Raw genomic sequence first — 12,936 nt, 5'->3', positions numbered from 1 at the left:
TATAACGGCCAGACCGAGGGGCTACGATGGCCATGGCCGTCATGGCCGCCGTGAAAATCCCACCCTGATGTGTAGTAACTTGTTTTGGTATTATAAAACAAGAACATGATTTTAGCGCAAAGTAAATGGCTTTGCATATACTCTTTCACAATACCTTCATTTCAAGAAAAAGGTGTGGGAAAGATAGTCAGTAAGATCACTTTGCCAAAGTAATTGCTCTTCTGTTGAACAGAAATACAAGGCTTTATTAAAGTGACACATTTTTGTTGTTTTGGCTATTAATTCTGAGTGCAGGAGTTGTATGCCTTTTTATACAGTTGTGCAAAAAAGTGTTGCCTCTAAAATTGGGAACAATTACAAAACACACTTTAAGTGTTTTAAGTGCATTAAAGGTGACCGACATGAAGACACATGACAAGTTTACACGTAATGTATGTAATTCGATGTGTGTGTGTGTGTGTGTGTGTGTGTGTGTGTGTGTGTGTGTGTGTGTGTGTGTGTGTGTGTGTGTGTGTGTGTGTGTGTGTAAAAAACGGGACGAGGGGTAAGAAAGAGACAAAGGCTGGGTCAATATTTAAAGGGGCCCTATTATGCTCATTTTCAGGTTCATCTTTGTGTGCTGTGCCTCAACTGGGACATGTCTCCGTGCTTTAATGTTCAAAAAGCTCTTTATTTTTCTCATACTGCCTGTGCTGCAGCACCTCTTTTCACCCTCTGTCTGGAACCAGAGACCAGTCTGCTCTGATTGGTTAGCTGGCCGGCTCTGTTGTGATTGGTCAACCACTTAGACTAAGGGGTGGGACATCTCTATCAAGTAAAAAGTGTCAGAGTGCTAGCCAATAGAAGCGTGAGTGTTATGTCGTGATGTGCCTAAGTTACAGAAGGAAAGAAAGGAGTCGGCGGGAGAGAAACTCCCTCTGGAGGGAACGAAGGAATTGTAGCCTTTGCAGACCGTTTACATGCATACAAACCTATTTAACACAATACGGGAAAGGGAAAAACCCCAAGAAGCATTAAAGGGCCTTTTTAACCACAGGACAAAAGCTGTATAAAAGACAGACAATGGGACCCTGACTACAGAAAGGATTTTAGCCCTGATAAGTCAGGACAGCTGGAGTTGAGTTAAAATAATGCAAAATCATTTCACTGTCTTACAGCTTTTTCATTTTCACTTGAACCTCTCTGTTCACATTAACAGAACCCAAAGTTTGGAAAGATACCAAATATAAAATATTGAATTAATAGAATATGTCAAAACAACAATAAAACATGATTGATATATTTATTAGGGCTGCCAGTTAGCACAAACCTTGGTTTCAATATCTCTCTGTTGGCTACGACACAAGCATACAAAAAATAAATACATATGCGATGTTGCCATAGTGTGCGAAACAGGTTTTTTCGCAAACTCTAGAGTTACAAAAGAGGATCTTAAGAAATGTAAGTGGAAGACCGGGCTCATGAGGTAAAACGCTTCTTATAAAACAACTAGTTTAGGAGAAGAACATTATATGGATCAGTGTGTTGTACTTAGTGAAAAGGTTTTAACATTTTACTCTCATACGTCAACCAGTGAGAGTGATGTTCAGCGGCACATAAGAAGAATGACACATTTTTGTTTACTTTTGGAGACAAAAGAAAACAAAGTGCATGATGGTAGTTTGATGATGATGACCAACACTTGAGAACCTACGAGTTAATGTAGTTAGCAGGTGTCTGAGGCACAGAACAGGTCATATAAAACTTGAACCCAGGTAACATGATGTTGGCCAATTAAAAGTTTAATAAAGATGTTTGTAAGATTAGATACATTAAAGGTGGGGTAGGTAATTCACTTCAGAAACACTTTGTTATATTCCATGGAATGCTCTTAACATCCCGATAGCAATGAGTACATTAAATGCTTTGACAATAAATCCATAACGTAGTACTGTAAAAAGCACGACCAATCATCTGGCTAAAGTAACTGGATGGCCTACCTGCCTGTCAGCCTTCCATCTGTGCACAAACTTATCTCGTGCCCTCATTGGTCATGTGCGCGTTCGTGTGTGTTGGAGGAGGCGGGCTCTGTGAGGAAGTCTGAAGGAAGGGGCAGATTTTTTCCGGTTGTGTACTTTCAAATTCTAGAGCACTCGAGCTGGTTTCTCCATTCTTACCTACCCTACCTTTAACTTTTAGTAGAAAGGAAGCGTGCTGTTCAAGATGAATGACAAGATGTCCAAACCGTTAATTTGACAGGCATTTGTTTTTCTGAACATCTGCTAGCAATAGCTGTGAAAATTGGTACTATGTTTGTTCGTATGTATTTCTATTAAACCACATTTTAAAGTTTTTTTGAGTTTCACTATTGTATGTAACAACGGAAAAGCGATGTTAAGGCCTTAAGAGCAAGTCAGAAAATAAGTTAGTCATCTGACAGCTGACCGTTCAGGTTAAAATGTTCAAAAGAAGGCTTTAAAATTAACAAGTGACAAAAAGCATGTCTCACAACAAGACAAAAACAACATCAACTGGCTGTTTCATGCATGTTCAAGGACATGTGACTTGGAAATAAAAAGACAAGCTTACAAACACTACTTATAATGTAGAAGCATAACTTACATTACTGTGTGAGGATTCTGGAGCATGCATGCCTTGGGGCCGAATGTGGTCACAGGGCTGGGTCCATGAAGGGACTGATTCCTCCTGAGAGAGAGGACGACAAAGGCAAACATTCAGGTTGGAGAGAGCTCAAATGCTGTCCGGAAAGTCTGCAAACCATATCCGGCACAATTTGTTCAAGAAAGTGCACGCTATTTAAAACCAGGAACATGTTCTAAATTACTCTTTATGAACCATTTCTAAATCAAATAACTTTCCTTTCAGGACAAAAAAAGAGAAGTGAGGATAGAGCAGTGAGACATTTAGAGAAAGAGTCTGAGCCTTGGGATTTCCAAGACTCAATTCATCACGTGCAGATACAAGCTTATTTGATACAATGTGGCTCAACCAATCCTTCTATCTTAAGGATTCATTACAATTAAATGCTGTGACCTTTGGTGCTGAAAAATGTAGCCCATTCTGTGTCACTGTGTCAATGATAATGCATTGTGAAATGTTTTAAAAACTTAAAAACACACTTTTATTTATTCTGGCTGCATTGCAAACGGCATTGTCAGTAAATGATGTAATAAACCTTAAACGATTAACTGTCAACAGTTAGGGTTTGTTCAGTTATTGCATAATCTGCGGACCTTTTCACAGGACCTAAAAGCCAATGATACATATCTCTCCACCTGGTCAAATAAGTTGCCTTATCAAAATATTGAGAAGCGGAATCATTTGAACCTGATTTTCATGACATTACGTCAGCCTACTCAACACTATTAGAACAAGTTATTTCAAATGAATCTGAGCGCAGAAAAGCGAGAGGTGAAACATTGCATCAGCAAAGTATTTGAAGAGTATTTGACACGTTTTGATAGGCAGCCGTTGAATTCAACAATATTGATTAAGCTCTGGTTGCAAAGTCAAACACAAGAGCAGTGTTTTTCTTATCCATAACTGATGGATAACAGCCCTATAGAACACTCGGATGTCTGCACAGCACAGCCCGTCTTCTAGACTTTGTTCAAACAATATGATTATCAACTGGGAAAGGTCGACCCGGAGCTGTGAGGCAGTGCTACATGCCACTAACTACAGAAGTCTTTACGCTCTGTCACTCTACTCAGCCGACAAATCCTCTTAGCAGTCTGAATCTGAGAACTCACCATCTGCTGTTTACTGCCTCATTCATCAATATTATCATTTTAACGGTAAATTAAACGACTATGATGTGAAGGGTGTTGCTCATGAAGGATTATTATCATAAATAAGAATTTTAGTTTATCCTCTTTCAGCTTTTTGTTTTGGGTTTGGACAGGAGGCCGGAGACATGTCTCCAATTGGCTGATGATGCGGCTGAATGTCCATCATGTATGACAGTGGGAAACTGTTTATGAATTGTATTTATAGGGACAATGCAATTCAACATAGTCACATGAATAGTTGTTTGCTAATACTTAACTTATAACAACATTCATACGGCAAGACAGTTCAGAGCAGTGTACCTGTCAGTCCTTCAGTGGAGTTCATGTTTTTAAAAACAGCATTAACATGTACACATTGACTAACTCAATAACAATAAGGACAAAACACTCTGGGGGAAAAAAAAAAAAAAAAATCAGAAATAAGGGTAGAGATGCATGTCACAATTATTATGTAAATGTATTTTTTGCAGAAACCAAGGCTACAGCTCTTAATTATTTTTATACCAATTATTATGCCATCATTTTTAACATGTTTTTTCTTTCCTGTAAAAAGTTAAATGAATAGTGGGGAAAAGACGTCTTAAATGTTTTGTTTTTGGATATGAACTAAATTGAAACACTGCAATATAAAATAACCTTAAAAGGTGATAACAAAGGAAGCTATTGGCATTAGTCACATAAGCTAACGTCCAGTTGCTCAAGCTTGAAGTCTTTACCAAATTAAATTATTACCAAAAGCTAATACAATCACAGTTTTAGGGTGTTGGATGAAGATCAAATCAATTTAAGGGGAAACCCACTAACCTAATGTTAGTTTTTTTGAGTAACTGCCCTTTTTATCACCATGTCACTTAAATGTATGACCTTCCTCTTCCAATTCTTAAACAGTTGTTTGTTTACTTAAATCCACGACAACGGCTTTCTGTTAAAGTCAAAAATATGAGTGTCGTTGCCATATTAGGATCTCATACTCAATAATATTGGATCTATGGGAGTTGATTTCAACAGCCTGGACAGATGAAATATCATTGGGACAGTCCGATTGGTATTTTAAAGACGTGTTACCAAAGGCCAACGCATTTTCACTTCTGCTCGTAAGAAACCTCACCGCTGTTGCTTAAACAAATAAAGCCCTTGCAACATCGACAGCAAAAACACATTTCAGACCTCATGACCTTATGTCTGAAAGGTGGTGCAACATAAATCATCTCACAAGAGTTGTTTGTAAAAAAAATCCCAAGCAGCTTTGAGCCAGAGCAGCTGTACTTCTATTACATAGCAGTTACCCTCAGGTAACCAGTATGTTATTTATGCTCAGGAGCAGGCACACCTAGACATGTTCTTTTGAATTAAATATTCAAAGAACATTTGAAACCTGTTTGTAACCTCTGACTGGCATCATTTCATGCCACTTTTAATGAGGAGACAGTTTATTCCTCAAGGCAAACACATTATTGGAAACTGGCTTGAAAATATATGACATTACCATTGATGCAGCAAATACAGATATGTTTGTTTAAAAGATAAGCTCACACAAGACTAGGGACAGACAACCGGGGACAGCAGTCCAGATTCCACATTTACCTGTGAGACTATAAATTGTAAGTTAACGCTAATTTTGTTCTACTCTGGCTAGGACGGCTACACGATTTGAGAAATAAATAAACAAGTCAAAGTCAACTTTATTGTCAATCTTCCAGTTTGTGTGTACAGACAGAGAGATCGAAATACTGTTTCCCACAATCCTGAATATAAAAACAAATGTATATCAAATATAAAAAAATGTGTGCAAATATGTATATATTATGTAAATAATTGACTGATATGATGATATATTTTGCGATATCTGTGGGAATTATATTTTATGAAACATTGTTCAGATTGTTATTAAAAAATATATAAAAATTATCATAGTGTGAAGCATCAATAAATTGTATGTATTTTTGGTGACCAAGGAGGGCATGAATGATTAACCCTGATGTACAACAGGTGCTGTTATGTAAGAATCTCCATGTATGTTTTATTTAAGTTATTTCTGCATTTCATAGTGTGATCTTTTTAAAGAGGCTTGGGAGAAACAAGGTTTTTTTACATTTATTAAGTCTGTAGAATATTGTTCATAGGACTGGACATCTCTGCTCAACATTTAATCCAGATTGATATTTTCAAAGATTTTGCCATTAAAAAATATTGCACTTACTGCAATTGGGATATTGCACTAATCCATACTGCAATTTCAATAGTGTCGATTATGTGTGCATCTTAACTAGAAAATCAACAGGTGTAATGCATGATGTAGGAAAAGATGGCAACGTTGTTTAGTTATTGTGACATAGGGCCCTAAGCATAACAACAAGCGTGTCATCTTGCTCCATGTGTGGGCCCAGTTCCACTCCTACCTGCCGTGTTCAGTGGAGCTGCCAGCGGAGGATGTGCTCAGGCTGCGGGTCTTCCTCTTGTGGCTGCGCCGCGCCATGCTGCGTGCATTCACCTCCCCTCCGTCACAGCTGGAGCAGCAGTACGGGGCAGCTTCCACTCGCAACTCCTCTCCACCGTCCATCTCACACAGCCGGGCAGCAAGGACCTGCAGGCAGGCCCGCCGTCAATCAGTAATCAGGCGCGAGTCAAATAGAAACAGGTAAACAGTCATTAACCATCTCAAGCCCAGGCCAAACTCCATGGGAAAAATGCGTAATTTAATTAAAACTTCATAAAAATTAAGACGCCTTTAAAAAAAAGGAAATGGCATATCATATCCACTGATAATTAACTAGATTGGGAAAATGAACAACCAGGGACAAACAACATAGCTCTAAACCAACATGTTTTAGACAGTCAAAGAATACTCACTAACACAAGTACAACTCGAGCCTACTCGAAAACAGAACATATTAGACTTGATATTCACTTCAAATCAAACGCTCGTGCAAAATGTGCAAACAATACCAGGCATATCAGATCACTGTGCTGTCATGATGTACTCTAGTATACATCCTGTATATACAAAGAAAGCCCAGAGAAAAATTTACAAATTTTCATTAGCAGACTGGGAAGCCATCCAAACTGAGCTGGAAGTGTTCAGCACAGAATTTGTTAGAACAGAAAACCAACGAACTGGAATATGCTCAGAGACGAACTGTTTTCACAGATGGATAAGCATATCCCGACCAAGTTCACTACCACACGGCACAACCTGCCCTGGCTCACTCACTGCATGAAACGCCAAATAAAAAATAAAAATAAGTTATACAACAAAGCCAAGCGATCAGGCAAAACTCGTGATTGGAAAAACTTCCGCAACCAAAAGAAACATGTTCAAAATAACCTTCGCAGTGCACACTGGGACTATATCGAAAACACACTCACCCAGAGTCTTGCTGAAAACAATACCAGACTATTCTGGAAATATGTCAAAGAGTGTGGAGCGGACAACATTGGACTCTCCCCTATTAGAGAGGGTGAAGACCTCTACAGTAGCAGCAAAGACAAGGCTGAACTCATTAACAAACAATTTAAATCTGTATTTACTAAGGATGATGGTAGCCAGCCCTCTATATCAGGAGATCCAGCCCCGCAGATAAAAGACCTGATCATCACGACTGAAGGAGTGACCAAACTACTGGCAAATATTAAGATCAACAAGGCTAGCGGCCCAGATGGTCTACCCAATCGTATACTCAAAATGCTGGCCCCCCAAATAGGCCCACTGCTCAAGTGCGTATTCACGCAGTCACTGCAAACAGGAAATCTACCCGATGACTGGCTGCAGAAACGTTACGCCTATATTCAAGAAAGGGGACCGGCAAACCGCCGCAAATTACAGACCAGTTTCCCTGACAGTAGTATGTTGTAAACTCCTGGAACACATCATTTGCAAACACCTGTTGAATCACCTGGAAAGGCATAATGTCATAATGGCATAATGTCCATTCGTGTGAAACTCAACTCCTAGTCACAATGCATGACCTGGCAAAATATCATGACCAGAAATTGCAAGTCGATGTGGCAATCCTTGATTTCTCAAAGGCTTTTGACACGGTCCCACATAAGCGCCTGTTGCTAAAGCTGGCCCATATGGGTATAACCGGCCCAATATTGATTGGACCACAACCTTTCTCATGTAAAGAAGCCAACAAGTAGTCGTAGAAGGGGTGAAATCAAGTACAGTTCACGTTGACTCTGGTGTCCCACAAGGCACTGTGCTGGGTCCATTGCTTTTCTTATGCTACATTAATGACCTGCCGTCACATGTATCATCTACAGTGTGGTTATTCGCGGATGACTGCCTGCTCTACAGGCCTATTAAAAATGGAAGTGACCAAGAAGACCTACAGGGTGACCTGACTAGACTTCAGGAATGGGCTAACACTTGGGGAATGTGCTTTAATACTAGTAAGTGCTACATCCTACGAACAAGCAGATCAACAAACCCACACATTAAAAACTATACTCTATGTGGCCAGGTGTTAAAAGAGGTGATCCACCAGCCTTATCTTGGGGAAGAAATCCATAACAACCTGAATTTGGCCAACACATTGGCCAAATTGTAACACAGGAAAACCGTTCGCTCGGCTTCCTACTATCAATGTACCTAGAGCCAGTTAGAAGAAGTGCAACCCGCAAAGCCAACTCTTTGAACTTCGAGCGAATTTTTGCAACTAGTTAAATACTCCTTCTTTCCGAGAACAATCAGAGAGTGGAATTTGCTACCAGAAGAAGCTGTCATCGCAGAAACCGTGGAGTGCTTCCGGCAAATTTTAAGAGCCATTTAGCGGGGATCATCCATCCCCCACTAGTGATGGGAATTCCGATTCCCTTCGGGGACACGAATCTTTTGATTCAGTTCACTTGAAAGATTCGTTCACTGATTCGTTCACCGGTTCGCGAACGACTTCTGGTGATTTGCACGTTCGCGAACGATTCGTCTTTGTACTTAATTCGTTCAGTGAGTCTTCACTACTGCCGAAGTCCGTACAAGAAGTTTGCTGGCGTAACATTTATGATATTAAAACACATGTTACACCTCACCTTGTTGCCCCATGAATTATGCTCTGGGAATAGGCTACATATTATTTAAGAAATATAATTGGCCATTGTTAAATCTCTCATAAATGTGTGCCTGACTATACAATGTATTACAGCAGGCTAGCACGTTATACTTGCAAACCCATGCATGTACTAAAATCCCAAAACATTAAACTCCATTTGGCCGAGTTCAAAGTGAATACAAAAATATATCCTCTACATCGGTGACGATTTATTCATATTCTATAGTATGTACCCATCTACTGTATGTTTACCTTTAGCTAGCGGCTAAGCTAGTGGGACGCTACGGAGCCCAGCTATCCGCCCTCTGAAGCTTTTAGGGCCGACAGGGAGAGGAGAATGTCCCGCTAACGCTGTGTGTGTTTCACATTAGCGCGACGCTATGGAGCTCAGGTATCCGCCATCTGAAGCTTTTAGTGCCGACAGGGGGAGGAGAATACAACTATGTGTGTATTTATCGCTAAGCTAGCTGGACGCTACGGAGCCCAGCTATCCGCCCTCTGAAGCTTTTAGTGCCGACAGGGGAGGAGAATGTCTCGCTAACGCTGTGTGTGTGTGTGTGTGTGTGTGTGTGTGTGTGTGTGTGTGTGTGTGTGTGTGTGTGTGTGTGTGTGTGTGTGTGTGTGTGTGTGTGTGTGTGTGTGTGTGTGTGTGTGTGTGTGTGTGTGTGTGACATTAGCGGGACGCTATGGAGCTCAGGTATCCACCATCTGAAGCTTTTAGGGCCGACAGGGGGAGGAGAATACAACGATGTGTGTATTTATCGCTAAGCTAGCTGGACGCTACGGTTCAGGTATCCGTCCTTTTTATTGCGGGCAGGTTGGTGTGTGTGTGTGTGTGTGTGTGTGTGTGTGTGTGTGTGTGTGTGTGTGTGTGTGTGTGTGTGTGTGTGTGTGTGTGTGTGTGTGTGTGTGCGTGCGTGCGTGCGTGCGTGCGTGCGTGTGTCGGAGCTCAGATGAGAGGTCTCTGATTACAGTACACTGTAGGAAACAGTTCTGAACTGTTTCCGCCAGTTCTTTAAGTTCGTCGTTCGCGAACAGCTTCTCTTTAGCGGCGACTCAAACAAACGAATCGTTTTGTGGGAGGAATCAGTTCATCTCGTTCACTTCAAAGATTCGTTCAAAAAGAACGAATCGTTCGCGAACGACCCATCACTATCCCCCACTGAGCGTGATACCTCTGGGTTCTGCTCAGTATTAATCCAGATCTGTTGGTCTATAATATCGGACATAAATCATCCACCAATTCGCAAAAGCTTGTGCAAAATTCGCCTTTTTATATCGGTTTATTAACATACCTTCGTCACAAAGTGAGAACAGGCTCAGTTTAAAGTTTCTCTGAGTATATCACATTTAAATTAACGAGATGAAAGTTCTACTGAAATTAATGTTTCAAACTAATAAACTCTTTAAATTATGCTAAAGTCAGATAAGAAACAGGGCACTCGTCTGGTCAGCCAGCTGGATAAATAGCTAACATAACTTTAACTTAGTTACATACAGTTTAATAATTATAATTCGGCTACCTGAGGTGAGCAGTGCCGTTGTCGCCTGCCTGAGTAAGCAAGACTAGTCAATTATAAGTTCACCAACAGTCTAATTGATAAACAACGTTAGCAATAACAGGACATAAGCCGACATTCACGAGTGTTAAACGGATGAATGGTGCTTACAAGTCCTCTCTTAACTAAGCTAGTTTTCAGCTAGTTAGCGTGCTAAGCTAGTTAGGCACAACACACAGCTTATTATCATTCACTTCTGAGGCCAACAATACCTTTCTCCAGCAGCGCTAGAGGGGACGACACAAATGTACAGCGGAGCAAAGAGCCACTGGGTTCAGAGCCTCGCCATTATTTATTAGATAACCAAAAGGTTACACAATCTTACTGTGCAAGAGAGCTGTCAACGGTCAGCCCATCACTTCCTGGTACGGACCGACCAATCACAGGCCCTGTCGGCGGCGACGTCATGTTGGATGATTTAACAGGCAGAGTAGAGCGCCAGATAAAAATACTTTCATTGTTACCGAGGCACAAAAACATCTGTGATAAGTTAACATTATAATAATATAAACGAATTTAAAAGGCTTTACTAGTAAGCAATTAAACTATAGCAAAGCTTCTTTTTTTTAAATAGAGGTTTCCCTTATTTGCAATGTTATTATATGTTACAAATATATGTGTTTCTCTCATGCTTCATGTATTTACAAGTCTACCTCTTTATAATTCTATATTTAAAATGCAATAATGCTTATTGTGTGCTTCTGTATATTTCAGTGTGAGTTTGAACATATTAAACATGTCAAAATCAACAGTCAAAGGGGCAATTGACGACATGCAATCTAGACAGTGATGTCCATAAGACAACATGTTCATGTTTAGCATTATCTTCCTCTAAGACAAACATGAGGTGCTGGCCCCCTCATGCCTCTGAGGATTCTGACCTAAGGCCTTGGGGCAATTTTCCTCTTTGTTTGGGTGGTAATGCCACTTTAGCGCTCTGACCATCTTCAACTTCTTGTCACCCAAATATGCAGTAATGTGGGGCGTAGGCAGGCCCGGTTCTACGGGGGTGCATAAGGGTGCATTGCTCCCTCAGTTGAGTCGTTATGCACCCCCCAGCAAAAATAAAAGTGAAAAATATTGCATATATAATAACAATAATAATAATAGTAGAAATAATAATAATAAGAATAATAAGAAGAATATAGTTGAAATAAAATAAATTGTAATTGTGGTTAAATACAATTGTCTGCTGCATTTATTTGGTCAATTTAAACTGTAAGTAACATTATTATGTCAGGTGCTTACACGGCAGTCAATGATGGACATCAGAAAATGGTTAAAACAACCAGCCCTTATCGCCAGCAGTAACACTGCATCTACTGCAGGTAATAACAGTTCAGATCATGGGGACATTACGTTACCCGCGGCCACTAACGTCCTCCTGCCCGCCTCGCCGGCTTTGCCTGCCTCGCTCACGTCTTCGTTGCCCCAAACACAGCCACCCCTCGGCGGCCCGCAAGTGCCAGAGGACCTCGGCAAAAAACTAACCCTAAACAAAAATCTTCAAAAGTCTGGAGGGTGTTAGGTCCACTCCCCACATATAAAAATAGCACTTTACCACTGCACCCTCTCTAATCTCAGATGCACCCTGAGTCATTTTGTTCTGGAACCGGGCCTGGGCGTAGGCTACAGTAAAGGAGTGATTGCCCAATCAGTAGACCACAGAGTGAGAGGGCCACTGTCTGGATCACTGCACACAATCTATTCATTCATTGTTTACCAATTAGACTATGCATGTGCCAAAACTCTGGATAATATATTTATTAAGAATTTCAATTCATGACAGATGTGACCTTATGTTTTGTTGCAGATTGAGCACATAAGATTGGGCTGGCATAGAAGACATGTTATCATAACGTGCAGAACCCAGTTCAGTCTAATTAAAGGCTGGACTTTTAAAGTAAATATTTAAAGAAAGGTTTTTGATGTTAATCATTTAACATGCAGTATTATTCTTGACATATCATTTATAGCTTGACATATCAAAACCAGAAATGGAAGGAAAATCTGGTCCTGCATTAAAAATGTTGCTTCAGTACAAGTATAGAAGTATTATCAATGATACTTTTGAAATGAAATTTTAAATACCATAATTTAAAGTACTCAGTATTCAAATAGATATTTGAAAGTGTTATATTACAAAATAGAATCCTGTTTTGAGTATTTCATTGTTGTACTTTGGCAAAATGGAGCCAGCTTTAGGTATTTGGTAGTTTATGAATGCATATAAATGATTGTTTTTGTTAGAAATACGTAAATGTAAAATGTATTTCTATTACTATTTTTGTTGCATAAAATAGAAATACTCGAGTACAGGTTATAAAAAATGGTACACCAGTAAAGTACTTCAGTAAACTTATTTAGTTTCATGTGATCACTGACAGAAATTGCTTTCGATAAAATATATTTTTTATTTTGCTTACCTTAAAATCACTTAGTGAGGTTATTATTTTGTATCGTTTGTTGTATTTTATACTTATGTCCAGTAGGTGGCCACAAAGGTTAGGAAGTATTTTTAAGAGGGGTTGTAGATAT

At 39.9% G+C, this 12,936-nt stretch overlaps 1 protein-coding gene across 3 annotated transcripts in view; it reads right to left on the bottom strand.

Annotated features, from left to right (window-relative positions):
• The window catches only part of nadka (NAD kinase a), a 29,120-nt gene extending 17,275 nt beyond the window's left edge, over nt 1-11,845 (bottom strand). Inside the window, exons 1-3 of one of the 3 annotated variants that reach the window (XM_071203829.1) lie at nt 11,763-11,845; nt 6,191-6,375; nt 2,602-2,685 (exon numbers count right to left, since the gene is read on the bottom strand). In XM_071203829.1, coding sequence (XP_071059930.1) covers nt 2,602-2,685; nt 6,191-6,351 — 245 coding nt within the window. In that variant the 5' untranslated portion in view covers nt 6,352-6,375; nt 11,763-11,845. The other 2 variants (XM_034086790.2, XM_034086789.2) reach the window with 2 other exon arrangements.
• Between the last annotated feature and the right edge of the window lie 1,091 nt (nt 11,846-12,936).

This window comes from Pseudochaenichthys georgianus, chromosome 7, assembly GCF_902827115.2.
Source record: "Pseudochaenichthys georgianus chromosome 7, fPseGeo1.2, whole genome shotgun sequence".
Taxonomy (NCBI): Eukaryota; Metazoa; Chordata; class Actinopteri; order Perciformes; family Channichthyidae; genus Pseudochaenichthys; species Pseudochaenichthys georgianus.
This window is presented reverse-complemented; position numbering and strand designations above follow the sequence as displayed.